Raw genomic sequence first — 12,099 nt, forward strand, 5'->3', positions numbered from 1 at the left:
TTAGATAAAAATATTATAATTAACTTTAAAATGTTCTAATCCCAGATATGATGAATTTTGGGAAGCAATCAATTTATATTCAAGTGATATACGTCAATTGTGAGAGATCAATTTAACTTAGAATTTATACTACAGTTTGAAAGAGAAAGGGAGAGAGAAAGATATGAAATTGTAAAGCAGAATAAGACAACGTGCTATTGGATGACGCTTTGGAGTTATTTTTGACATGTGATTATAACGTCACGTCCATTGATCTCTCGAATATCATTCATTTATGAGCATTAAGGATGCAATGTTTAATGTTTCAGACTAAATAAATAGCCACAAGACATAAAGTTTTTAATTCACCAGATAGCCAAATGAAATTAAACTTGTTTTATTCATCCTTCATTAATTAATGTCCTTTTCTATGTAAATGTATATTTGAGTAACTAAATACTTTTTTTGGAAGAAAAAGACAACAACAGACGGAAACATTCTAGGAATCCCCCTGAAATGATTCTAATCACTGATAGAAGGAAAGCGTAATGGAAATAAAATAAAATTACTTACTTGATCTTTCGGTAGTACAGATTAAAGGACAAGAAAGTTAGAGCTAGGCTAACACCAAGGATTGCTAAAGCTGTGACACAAATGAAAACTCTCCGATCCAATATGGCAATTCTTAAAATAATATTGCGACTGGAAATCGGGGGACTTCCACCTGTAACAAGAGTTTGCTTAAAACTGATCTTTTATGTACATGAATAAGAATAAACAAAGTAATTTTGTTATGAATACTTTTTGGTTTATTTCCTCAAAGAATGCATAAATAATTATTTGTCGGAAAAAAATGAAACAAAATAAAAGAGCCTTTTGATTCCCAAAACTTAACTTGAAATTATGCGAGTAATTAAATAAATATTTACATCCACCAAAATTTTTAATTTCTTCATCTCATTAAAAGTTAAATTAAAATAATTTTATTCTTTATTCAGATTTAAACAATTCTTTCTTACAATTAGATAAACATTTCATTAATGCATTTTGAGCTTTTTAAAGAAAGTGGGAACAATAAAGTAACCGAAATTTTGTAATTTTCGCACAGTTAAGAAATGAATTAATGGAAGCTGTATGTATTGTTTCTTCCCACTAAAAAGTTTCATCTTTTGACTGAAAAGAGGTTTTTGACTTTTTTTTTTATCAATGAAAGTATTTTCACACAAATATTCCTTTGTTTTACCATAGAGTGGAAAATTTGCTTTATATCCTACCAAATTTAGGAAATTTAGAAATTATTACAATATATATCTAATTTTCATTTATTAGCGCATGTAAAACTTTTTACATGCGCTAGAAATGCATTTTTAATACAACGCATTTACTGTTGTTATACAAATAGCATCCCCTTTTATTTCCGAATCTATTGAAAGAGAGAAAAGTACTTGATGCGTTTGATTCATTGAAAGAATACAAAAGAATAGTTTGTAGGAAACTTTCTAATAGTTGTCTTTGTAATTAAAGAAAGAGCTTGCACGTACACAAGGTGAGTTGTTTTTGATAAATAGGACAAAGGCGAATTTTGTGTGCTACAGTTCAGCTCCATTCATTAAAGGCTAGTTCTTTTTGAAGTTAATGTAGTAGCAAGTACAGTGAATCTTTCAAAATTCTTACTGTAGCTTTTTACTGCTTGTATATATTCAAGATTCATATCAAACTTTGAAACACGAATATATTCATTTGCGAGTCATTCATATAATTTGTTATTTATAGTTATTTATATATTTATATTTGCGAGAGAATGCATATAATTTATTTATATTTTGCACAATGATGTCTGGCATTAAAGCTTCAGCTAAGCTTGGTTATATATCAGGAACACCTATGTGGTGTGGAGTAATTGAGCTGAATTTGATAAATTATAATACTTTAAAAGCAATCATGGATTACGTCAATTAAAAATTTATAAATATGATAGGCTACATAAATTTTAATGTAAAAGCTTATTTTTATAATTGCACAGATTATCTGATAAATTACTTGATTTATGGATCAACATATGCCAATTTCCTATCCTGAGTTTTAAAAAAATCAAGAAAAATTTCTGGCATTTTGTGTTTTAACTTACAACATAGTCTGTTTTGAATGTTACTTGCGGTTTATGCTATAAGTTTATCTAAGGAGAATTTAGAACTGAAAGAAAAGTGGAGAAATTGTAATGAAAACTAATACTATTTAATTTATATTAAATGACAGTAAAACGAGACCTCCTGGTTTGTTGTGCATGATATTTTAGCTTTGAGTACAGATATGTTTACTACAATCTTCTTGAAATAAATAACAGGCATATAATATTGAAAAGTATAATTATAGAGGGTGAATATCAAGAAAGATAGGTGATAGCTCATTTTTTAATTGTAACAAAAGAACATACAATGAATATAGATACAGATCTTCGAAAATTCATGTATTAATAAGAATAAATCTGGAACAGGATATCATCATACGATTGTAATAGTGGAGCCACAAAACGGTATAAAAATAATTATTTAGCGATCTAAAATTATAATCAAATCAAAATATCTTTAAATTACAAAAAGAAATCTAAAAGACAAACACATTTAATCACCCTGTGTGAAAATTTAATTGCCGAATTGTAACTGAAGAGAAATCAAGTTTAGAGCAAACTTGGATATATTGTAATGTAGGATTTCAAGAAAAAATTTCGCAAATATGCAGAATGTGAAAGATTAAAAATAATACCATTTAATAAAAATTCACAGAAATCGTGCCAGGTATTAAAGCCCATGAAGGGATGAAATAAAGTAATGATTGTTAATAATCTAACGATGATGCATCGGTATCCTATTTTAAGTCCAAGTCTTCTTCTAAACTGGTTAAGCTTATTTCTGTCTTCATTTCAGAATAAATGTGTAGTTTACATTCTGAAATATGTTAGATATTATTTAGATTGCCTCAAAAATTCATAACAATTTTCCTACTGAAGGCGGAAGATTTAGTAAATAGAATAAAAAAGTAAGTTAGGCATTTTTGGTAAAACTTAAAATAAAAATTTTAAATGAACTTGTTGTTAATGAAGAAACGTTATTTGATGCTGATACGGCAAAACATATAAATGACTATTCCTTTTAATTTACAAAACTGATGATTCGATAAATATGTTGGAACATTTAAAGAAAGGTAAATGGTCAGACTTATTTCTGTTCTGATTTATCTTACAAAAATATAAACAGATATTCAAAATTCTTTTTAAGTAAATGAGAAAATACAATACTGCCTTCATAATCTTAAAAGAATATTAAAAGAATTAAAATTATCTCAAATGTTGTAGTCCCAAAGAGATATACCTTTTTTTAATTAAAAAGAAGTAGATAAACCATTTTTAGTTAACGAACTAAACTTAAATCCCAAATTTAATTATAAGTGGTTTTTATGACAAGTAGTCACTGAAGAGTTGGCGTAAACTACTGCGAAATATCTTCACCGATTCCATGAAAGACCCTGTCATAAATGAAAAGATGAATACGCCCTTAAAGAGATGATTAAGTACCTAATATCCACTTCATTTTCGTTCACTAGAGACTTTTTAGCAAGAAATACAAGATAAAGTCAAATCCAAGAGCCATTAACTACCAAATTTTGGTAAAAAGATCTGCATTGGAAATTAATGACTTCTAGTCATTTTATCTACTACAGCAAGTTCATTTAACTATTTCATAGGGAATTATATCTTCTTTTTCCTTCCCAAAGAATATATAAGTTCAATCAACTTTTTTAAAAAAAGCACTAGTCTAACAAGGGTTAACTCCAAAACGAAGCATCTTTATACCACAATTTTTTTCAAAAACAATTTCCAAAATAATTAAGGATTTTATTCTTTTTGGTGTATGCCGTGTGTCTAGAAATTCGAGAACAAAAGCTATAATTCCTTAAATAGGCCCCTGAAGACATGATACAATTTATCATGTTTACTTCACTATGTTTGCAGAATTTTATAAAAGTCATTTAAATTAACTGTGATTAACTTTTAGAAAAATTTGAAAGGATTTTAACAGTTTCTTGGATCCAAATTGCTAAACGCCAGCACCATTATGAATGCTTCTCCAAAGCACAATGGCAAATAATTTTAATTCTTCTGAAATATTAACAGTCATTTGAAAATGTCCTCATAGTTCACGCATCAAGTACCTGTCAATCTATTTTAAGAATAATTTACTGATTATTCACAAAATAATAAAATCATAGTAATTAAAAATTGATTATATTTATTTGTCCGTTTAGAATCAAAACGTTCTTCGTCATTATATTATAAAAATTTTGGTAAAAAAGATCTATAATTTCTTGAATTCAATACATTTTTTTTCAGGAAAATTTTAAGTATCACACTTTTAAACTGTTGACGAGGGTCGCCAATAAATTTGGGGAATATAACACAAATAGTTGATTATAATATTGCTCAAAAGCTAAACTTTAAAGAGATAAATTATTTCTGGCAAAGAATTTATTCTAAAATGATAAAAATAACACATATTTATTTCGAGTTACCTCACTTCCATCAGTTTATTGTATTACAAAACAAATCACATAAGTATGAAAGCTTATATAATTTTAATGTGATATTAATTTTAATCTAAAGCTGTTAATTTAAATATATAGTATAATGTTACGTTTTTTGAAATTACAATGGTCGTATTATTTGGTATAAAAATTAGTTTGATTTGAATCACATTCGAGTAACATATTTCTTTCTGGAAATGTCAGCAAACGACACAGAGTCAGTTTGGTGTATATATTTAACCTTTTGCATCGTTCAGATATTGAATTTGATCAAAGTTTGTTTGACGTGAGACAGAAATTATTGCATCAATCCTGAAAATATTCATTAACCTTTTATGCTTAGTTTTCATAAATGAATTTAAATAGAAACTATATTTTTTCTTCAATAGTATTTAATGGTTGCAAATACATAAAAATATGAGCACTAAAACTGTCAATTTATTCCTATTATGTCAGTAGCCTTATTTAAATTTTTTATAGTTATAGTTTTATTGCTTGTAAATTATACATCGTAGCAATAATAAACAATAGAGACCTTCGGTAAAATTGAAAACTTTAATTTTGAGGTGCTTTTTAATTTTTGCTACTTGAACTCTGATCGAATATATACCAGTACGAATCAATAGTACAGCATAATTTTGCTGATGGATTAATTTATGGTTAGAATAATCCCTTAGATGATAGGGTAGTAGCAATTAAGGTTCACATTTTGATATTATATTGAATTATTAGTAATAATTCTAAGACATCTATTAGAGGGCTTTTAGACACCGTTATTAGATTGATTAAACAAGCTGCAATTCTTTAACATTAATCTCAAATATATCCAAATGATTCCTTCAGCTGTTCAAGGGCATAATAGTCTCATATTCTTCTATCCGCCTAATGATTGTACTTATTACAGGCTCAAGAATATGGGATAGCATCTATTTAAGGGTATCGTATGTGGAAGTCATTCAAAACAGTTAAAATTATCATTATGTTTAATTCAAATCACAATTATATAGCTTTTCGGAAAACTTTAATATATTTTCTCTAAAAAGTAAGGATAATTTTACATTAAATATTATTATAACATATCGTAGTAACATGAAGTGAAAAATATTGAAAAAAATTACTATAATTGAGTCAATAAGGGACTTTTAATATGCAATCCCGAGCTGTAAAAAGTTGACTGATATGTATCAGAAAATCATACAACATTTGAGCATCTACAACAATATATATTCACATAGGGAGAGAAGCATTAAATAGGTATTAAAAGTCAAATTCAAAAATATTAATTTTAGTAGATGCAAAATTATTTTTCACCTGTAATATAGAATTTAAATATTTCTGCATTACTAGTTATATTAAACAATTCAAAAATTGATTTTTAATTACTTTTCTTGATACTCACACATCTTGCGTTTGTTTTTTCGTTAATATTTGTAATTTTTCATCATTTATCCCGTTGTTAAAATACAACCTTTTCTATTTATGATAATTTAAAAAACTGATATTTTGAAAATGATATATTTTTTTTATGAAAAAAATAAAGAAGTTTCATTGGCCAACCACTTTTGTTATCTTAAAAGCTTTTACTTGGACAAAATAGTGAAAGAGAGTCTTATTTCGAAAAAATTTCTTCGATGTTAAGTAAGAGAGTAGAATAAAAGTAAAACGTCTTGTTAGTTTAGTTTTGAAGTCGTCTAAAAAGTAAATCCGATTACAGCTTAAGAGTAAATCTAGTATTACATATCGATCCTATACCATTCGATTTGATTTTAGTGCCTTAACGAAATTATTTTTTAGAATAAAGTATGGTATTTTGTTCGAGTCTTCTTCAAGCTAGTAAGAAGGAAGGAAAAGAATTAATTCGAATTTTGAATTAATTGAATTTAATTCGCAAAATGTTGAGCTCTAAATGAATCATTAAATGTTAAGAGTTGACTATGCTAAGAGTTCGGATAATTTTTAAAGTTCTGCTCTTTTTAAATAATTATTTTGAACTAACCTTGCCATTCTATATCACTGCAGGCTATACATTCGAACTCCAGTTTTGAAGAATCAGGAGTGTAGATCGCTACTAGTTTTAGATTAGTTCCTAGAAATAAAAATTAAATAAAATATCTGAAATACTTGACAACTTTTATATATTACGACAATGCATAGTTTTCAAACATGCTTCGAAATGTAACATTGCATCAAGTACCAAAAAAAAAAAAAAAAAAAAAAAAAAAAAAGAAGTGTTGATAAATTGTTTTACCTTGCCTTTGATGAAATGCCGTAATACCCACTCTGTCAGAATTGTGAAATGAAACAGGCCCCTAAATATGTAAAGTAAATCTACTTATAGAAAATGTATAGTAATCTGTCACATAAAAACACTTAATAACTTGTTGCTTAAAATGTAGCATGTTATATAAAGTATCATTACTTTTCCTATTATTCTTTCAGAAATACTGTTTTTCAGTTTGTGAAAAAATTAGGTCCTCACTCATAAACCATCAATGATAAAAGAATGCATAGATATTCATTTTACGAATAACATTAATTTCATTATTATATTATTAGTTATTGTTGAACAACAAGTAAAATTTAGCCTTTAAAACTAATTAAATTGATTTATATCCTTATTTTTTAGAAAAAACATTAATAAATTAAATACATTATATAACACATAAAAAATAAATTAAATACAAAACAAAAAGCGAAAAGTAGCAATTAATATATTAATTAAAACACAATGAAATAAAAAAATTCTAAAATTTAAATGTTACAGTCCCAAAATTCATAAAAGAAAAAGTCCCCAAGCTTTAAACTTCCAATATTTCGGGCTATAAACTGTAAAAAATACAAAGAAATTGATATTAAGAAATATTTTTACAATGCAATCTCTTATCGTTGAAATGTAAAAGATTTAACAAAGTTATAAATTTCTGTTTTCAATATCTTTGGATCTATGTATTTATATGAGTAATGTTTTCTAACATGAATCCTGTTATATGTAAATTGCGGATCCAAATTTTTGATGCCAACTTTAATAATTTTATACACAAAATTATATGCTTCTATGTATTAAAAGCGCATACAAATACTTTTATTTTTTGTAAGAATAAATTTTATATTTCATTTATGTAAAGAATTTTTCAAGAGAGATGTTCGCAATTTACATTTGAGACTATATAATTACTAATAGCAATGTTCTTTTAAATATCGTTGCTGGTAATTTTATTGAGCATTAAGAAAGTACATAATTAATTAAATAGCCTTCCTTCTTGGCCACTTTTTCGTTCTTTATATCATTGTTTTTATAGTTTCCGTTTCCGTGGACTTGAAAGTGCTTACTTCATAAAAAAATACAGTAATGTGATGCATAGATCACGCATTTTTTATTTTATAAGCCTTAATAATTTTGTTTACATAGATCACGTATTTTTTTTAATCTTATAAGCCTTAATAATTTTGTTTAAAAACTGATATAAATAAAGATTGCAATTGTTTGGATGTTTCCTGTTAGGGAAGTAGTTTTCTTAAATTATATTTTCTGTAAAACAAGTAACTGATTAATAAATAGCAATAATCTGAAAATAATTATAACAGTTACATTTAGTTTAATATGTACTTACAGAAATACCCATGAAATGCAGATTGGAAACGGTTTTGGCTATGTTATGAGCCATCAAAGCGTTGTCGTAAGTGAAATCACCCAGAGTAAACGTCGAATTCGTAGATCTCCAATATTCTTCTACTTCTTTCAGTGCCAGTGCAATTGCCCAGACAGCGTCATATGTTTGAGCGATGTAACCACTTGATTTGAAGTCGAACTCAAATTCGATTTCTTCTAGTATTTCTGGCAGTGACTACAAATAAATATTTTTATTTCAAGTGAGATCATACAATTATTTTTTAGGGGCGAGAATGGACACATAAGAGATGGAACATTTTAACTAGTTAATTAGTTTCTACTTACAATTTTATTTGGTCCAGTTTTTATCGAAATGGGAGAAATACTATTGTATCTTTGTTTATATTTTATATTACTGTTAGATTATAAAATGAATGTGATGAAATTGCAATAAGCCATTTCATGAGTTTATAAGTTCTTTTAAAAGTGTAAGTATATCAAATTTAAAACGAAGTTCCTAACTTCTTATGTTTATATGCTTTTTTGGTTAACCCTTTAAAGGGACATTTTTTTTCTAGTCATATTATGTCAAAATATTTTTAGGCTTGAAATTAGAATAAGAAAAGGGATTCATTTAACTTATTAGATAAATTTAATTTGATTAATTAATTAATTTGGTTAATTAATAATTAAGTAACAAATCAAGACACATCATTTTATGCAAGATAAATAACTGAAGCATCTAAGTTTCTGTCTTTGTAAAAAAATTTCTCAGAACTTATGCCAACCTACTTAATTTCATACAAAGATTGATAAATTTGGTGGGAAGCATACTTCCCACGGCCCTAGAAAGGGTTAAATAATCTCTTTGACTGCAATTATGTATTGATATATAGAATTTCAGAAATAATTTGTTATGAATAATAGTTGTCTTTTAAGTTGAACACGACTGTTGAGATTAGATCTCATTATTTTGATCATGTCTTCAATTCTATTATAACAGTTTTCAGTTTTTAAAGTTTACACTACAAGCATTATAAAAGGGAAATGGTGAAGATGAAAAAACAAAACACAATGATATCATGCGAACCTTTTTGAAATTTGATCAAACCCAGTTTAAGTGATTCAGCTTAATACTCATTTACTCTTAGTTCTTTGGGTCTCGATCGAAATAACTTTTTTTTTATTTAAATGAAATTTTAAAGAAAATGCCATAGAAATATTGTAGATAACAGATAGTCAAACATTTTATTTTACAAATGTGTTTCATTCTAAGTTGAAGATAAGCAACATTACTTTAAGTTTTTTTTTTTATTTCCATAGGTTTTATTAGGCACTAAGAAGTTACAACGGATACATTGAAATAAAGAATGATACAAATAATAAATGCATCGAGTTCATGCAAAGGTAATCAAACTGAAAGTATCTGGAATTCATTCAGAGTAAAAGGCTTAGTACGAGACTTGCATATCCTAGCTACATCGTGGTTGTAACTCAAATGTTTGGTTGATATCAAATTTTCGTAACTCAAAAACTTGGTTTATTTCTCACTTTATTTGCTTTAATTTTCATTTTTAGCACTTTTTCGTTAATTTTTGAATTATGTATAATTAAAGCTAATATTATCTTGATTACTACAGCCTAAAAGTTAGGCAGTAATAATCAAGTTGAAAATTGGGCTAAGCTTCAAAAGCAGATTTATTCAAATTTTTGATTTATTATTTGATTTCATTCGAATAATAATTATTGCTAATGTAAGTAAATAGTGATGAGAATTCACACATCAATTATTTCAGTAACCAAACATTATTTGAATAAGTTCATATCACTTTCATTTCACACATAATAAAATTTACTGATGATTTATTTTTGACTTAATTTCTCACGATATCTAATTCAGTAACATAAAAAATACAATTCTGACTATCCCTTTTTAAAACTATACATTCTTTATATAAAAGAGATATCTTCGCTACATTAAAACGATTTTCATTTTCGAAGCTTTTATGTTTCCCTAACATAAACACTTTTTCTTTCCTAAAATTGAAAAATAAAAAGGAATTGACATATTATGATGGATAATAAACGACATTTCAGTTTGTGTATCAGACAGAGTAGTTTGCAGGTACCTTTTCTGAAATCGGGGTCCCATTCCCTACGACTTCGTAAAGACTGCCAACCGAAATGACGCCTTGGACAGCTTTTCTCAGTTGGTGGTCGTTACATTCTGCATCTGAGTCGAGTTCCCATGAAGAATCGTCATTATCACCTAACATGATCCATGCGTAATCTGCGCCATACATCCCCAAGTAATAAACCTATAAGTTGAAAAAATATACAATAGAAAATAAAAAATATACATGGAAAACAATCATATTTAATTTATTATTGTACAAGGCCAGAATTCTTCAAATGTTCAGGTATTGAATGTTATTTATTTTTATTAAGCACACATATTTTTGCTGTTAAGGTTTTCTTACAGCCAATGAATCATTTTTATAGATAAGCGGACAAGAAGTGGTTTTGTTTAGGTCCCCGACTTATGAACTGAATAACTAGTTGTAAATGCTTGCAAATTCAGTTGTAAATTCATCAAACTCTATATCAGAAAAACTCAAACATTCAGTGTAGAAAAGCAGAAAATTTTTGATATTTTCTGTTAAAGAAAAATACTATGAAAAAAGATAGAAAGTGATTGTGAAAATTTTGAATATACTATAGGTTCGAGAAAAAAAAATAGGTTTTTATTGTTTGATGAATGTTTGAAAGTTTTCTATATGCCTCCAAAATTTTTCTTTCTTGGTGCCTTCTTAACAACAAGAATTTCTTCCATTTCAGCGTTTAGTATGATTTGCATTTACACTCTATCTGCATTAAACAAAAGTGAAGTTTGTTAGTCGATATGGATAATCTCTATAGAAAATCATATAGTAAAAAAAGATACTGAAGGCTTAGTGCATGTACGCAAATCTTTCCTCCGTTAAACAGTTTAGTTGATTTGCGTGTTCGCGCGATTTCATTCTAATCTGTTTAGTTGGCAGGGTGGTGCAACCGTAAGAATATTTGTCATAGAGATTTACCAATAATAATCGTGGGTTTGCTTTGCTGTCTAGTCGCTGTATGTTAGCACACTTACTAAGTGCAAAAGGGGATTATTTTTTTATGACAATATAATTTAATCTTTCTCGAAATTTTTAAAATTTATTTCTAGATAATATTCTTTCACGAAGCTATTACTCGAATTACTAGATTGAATGATGATTTTTCAATTTCAGTACACATTCAGCATATAAGCCTAATCTATTTCCTGCATTTATATAGCTATTTCAGACAATTGTGTCTGAAATGAAGGTATCGATCTTTTTTGATATCCGCTCGTTCTTCCCTGATATTCTTGTTTAATTTGTTAAGTGTTATTTGAAAGTATTTATCTTTTATATTCCCAACTGTTTTTAGACTTTAAGTGGAAATGTTACACATCTGAGAAGCGACATCATATGTACTTAGAATCGAAGCCTGATGTATTCACTCAATATATATATATATATTCATTTTTATACGTTATATTTTCCCAAGAAACTAAGTCAGATACAAGCTAAAATCTAATAATTTTTAGAAAACTTAATTACCTATTTTATATCTTATTTAATAAGTCAGATACAACTACTTTGCAATTAGAATTTTTTGAAATTTTAAAAGGAAGAGGAGGGTTTCTTCCGTCTTCGAAGAAAGGAACTGTTGGGTTTACTTTGAAGGAAACCCAGGGAGTGTTTAACGAAAATTAAAAAAAAATATACAACTATATTTCTCCTTTTATATCTAATTACAATAGACTACATGTTGATAAATGTAATTAACATGAAATAAAATTACCAATTTTTTTTACCAACTATAGAAGACGAAAAATCATTCATAATGACCTCAAAATTGAA

General features: G+C 27.2%; 1 protein-coding gene across 1 annotated transcript in view; it reads right to left on the reverse strand.

The window, feature by feature from the left end:
- The window catches only part of LOC129960591 (uncharacterized), a 147,397-nt gene that overhangs the window by 18,461 nt on the left and 116,837 nt on the right, over nt 1-12,099 (reverse strand). The window contains exons 6-10 of the mRNA XM_056074089.1: nt 10,297-10,485; nt 8,169-8,402; nt 6,806-6,866; nt 6,554-6,643; nt 553-703 (exon numbers count right to left, since the gene is read on the reverse strand). Of these exons, the coding sequence (XP_055930064.1) occupies nt 553-703; nt 6,554-6,643; nt 6,806-6,866; nt 8,169-8,402; nt 10,297-10,485 (725 nt within the window). The remainder of the gene's footprint in view (nt 1-552; nt 704-6,553; nt 6,644-6,805; nt 6,867-8,168; nt 8,403-10,296; nt 10,486-12,099) is intronic.

This window comes from Argiope bruennichi, chromosome X2, assembly GCF_947563725.1.
Source record: "Argiope bruennichi chromosome X2, qqArgBrue1.1, whole genome shotgun sequence".
Classification (NCBI taxonomy): domain Eukaryota; kingdom Metazoa; phylum Arthropoda; class Arachnida; order Araneae; family Araneidae; genus Argiope; species Argiope bruennichi.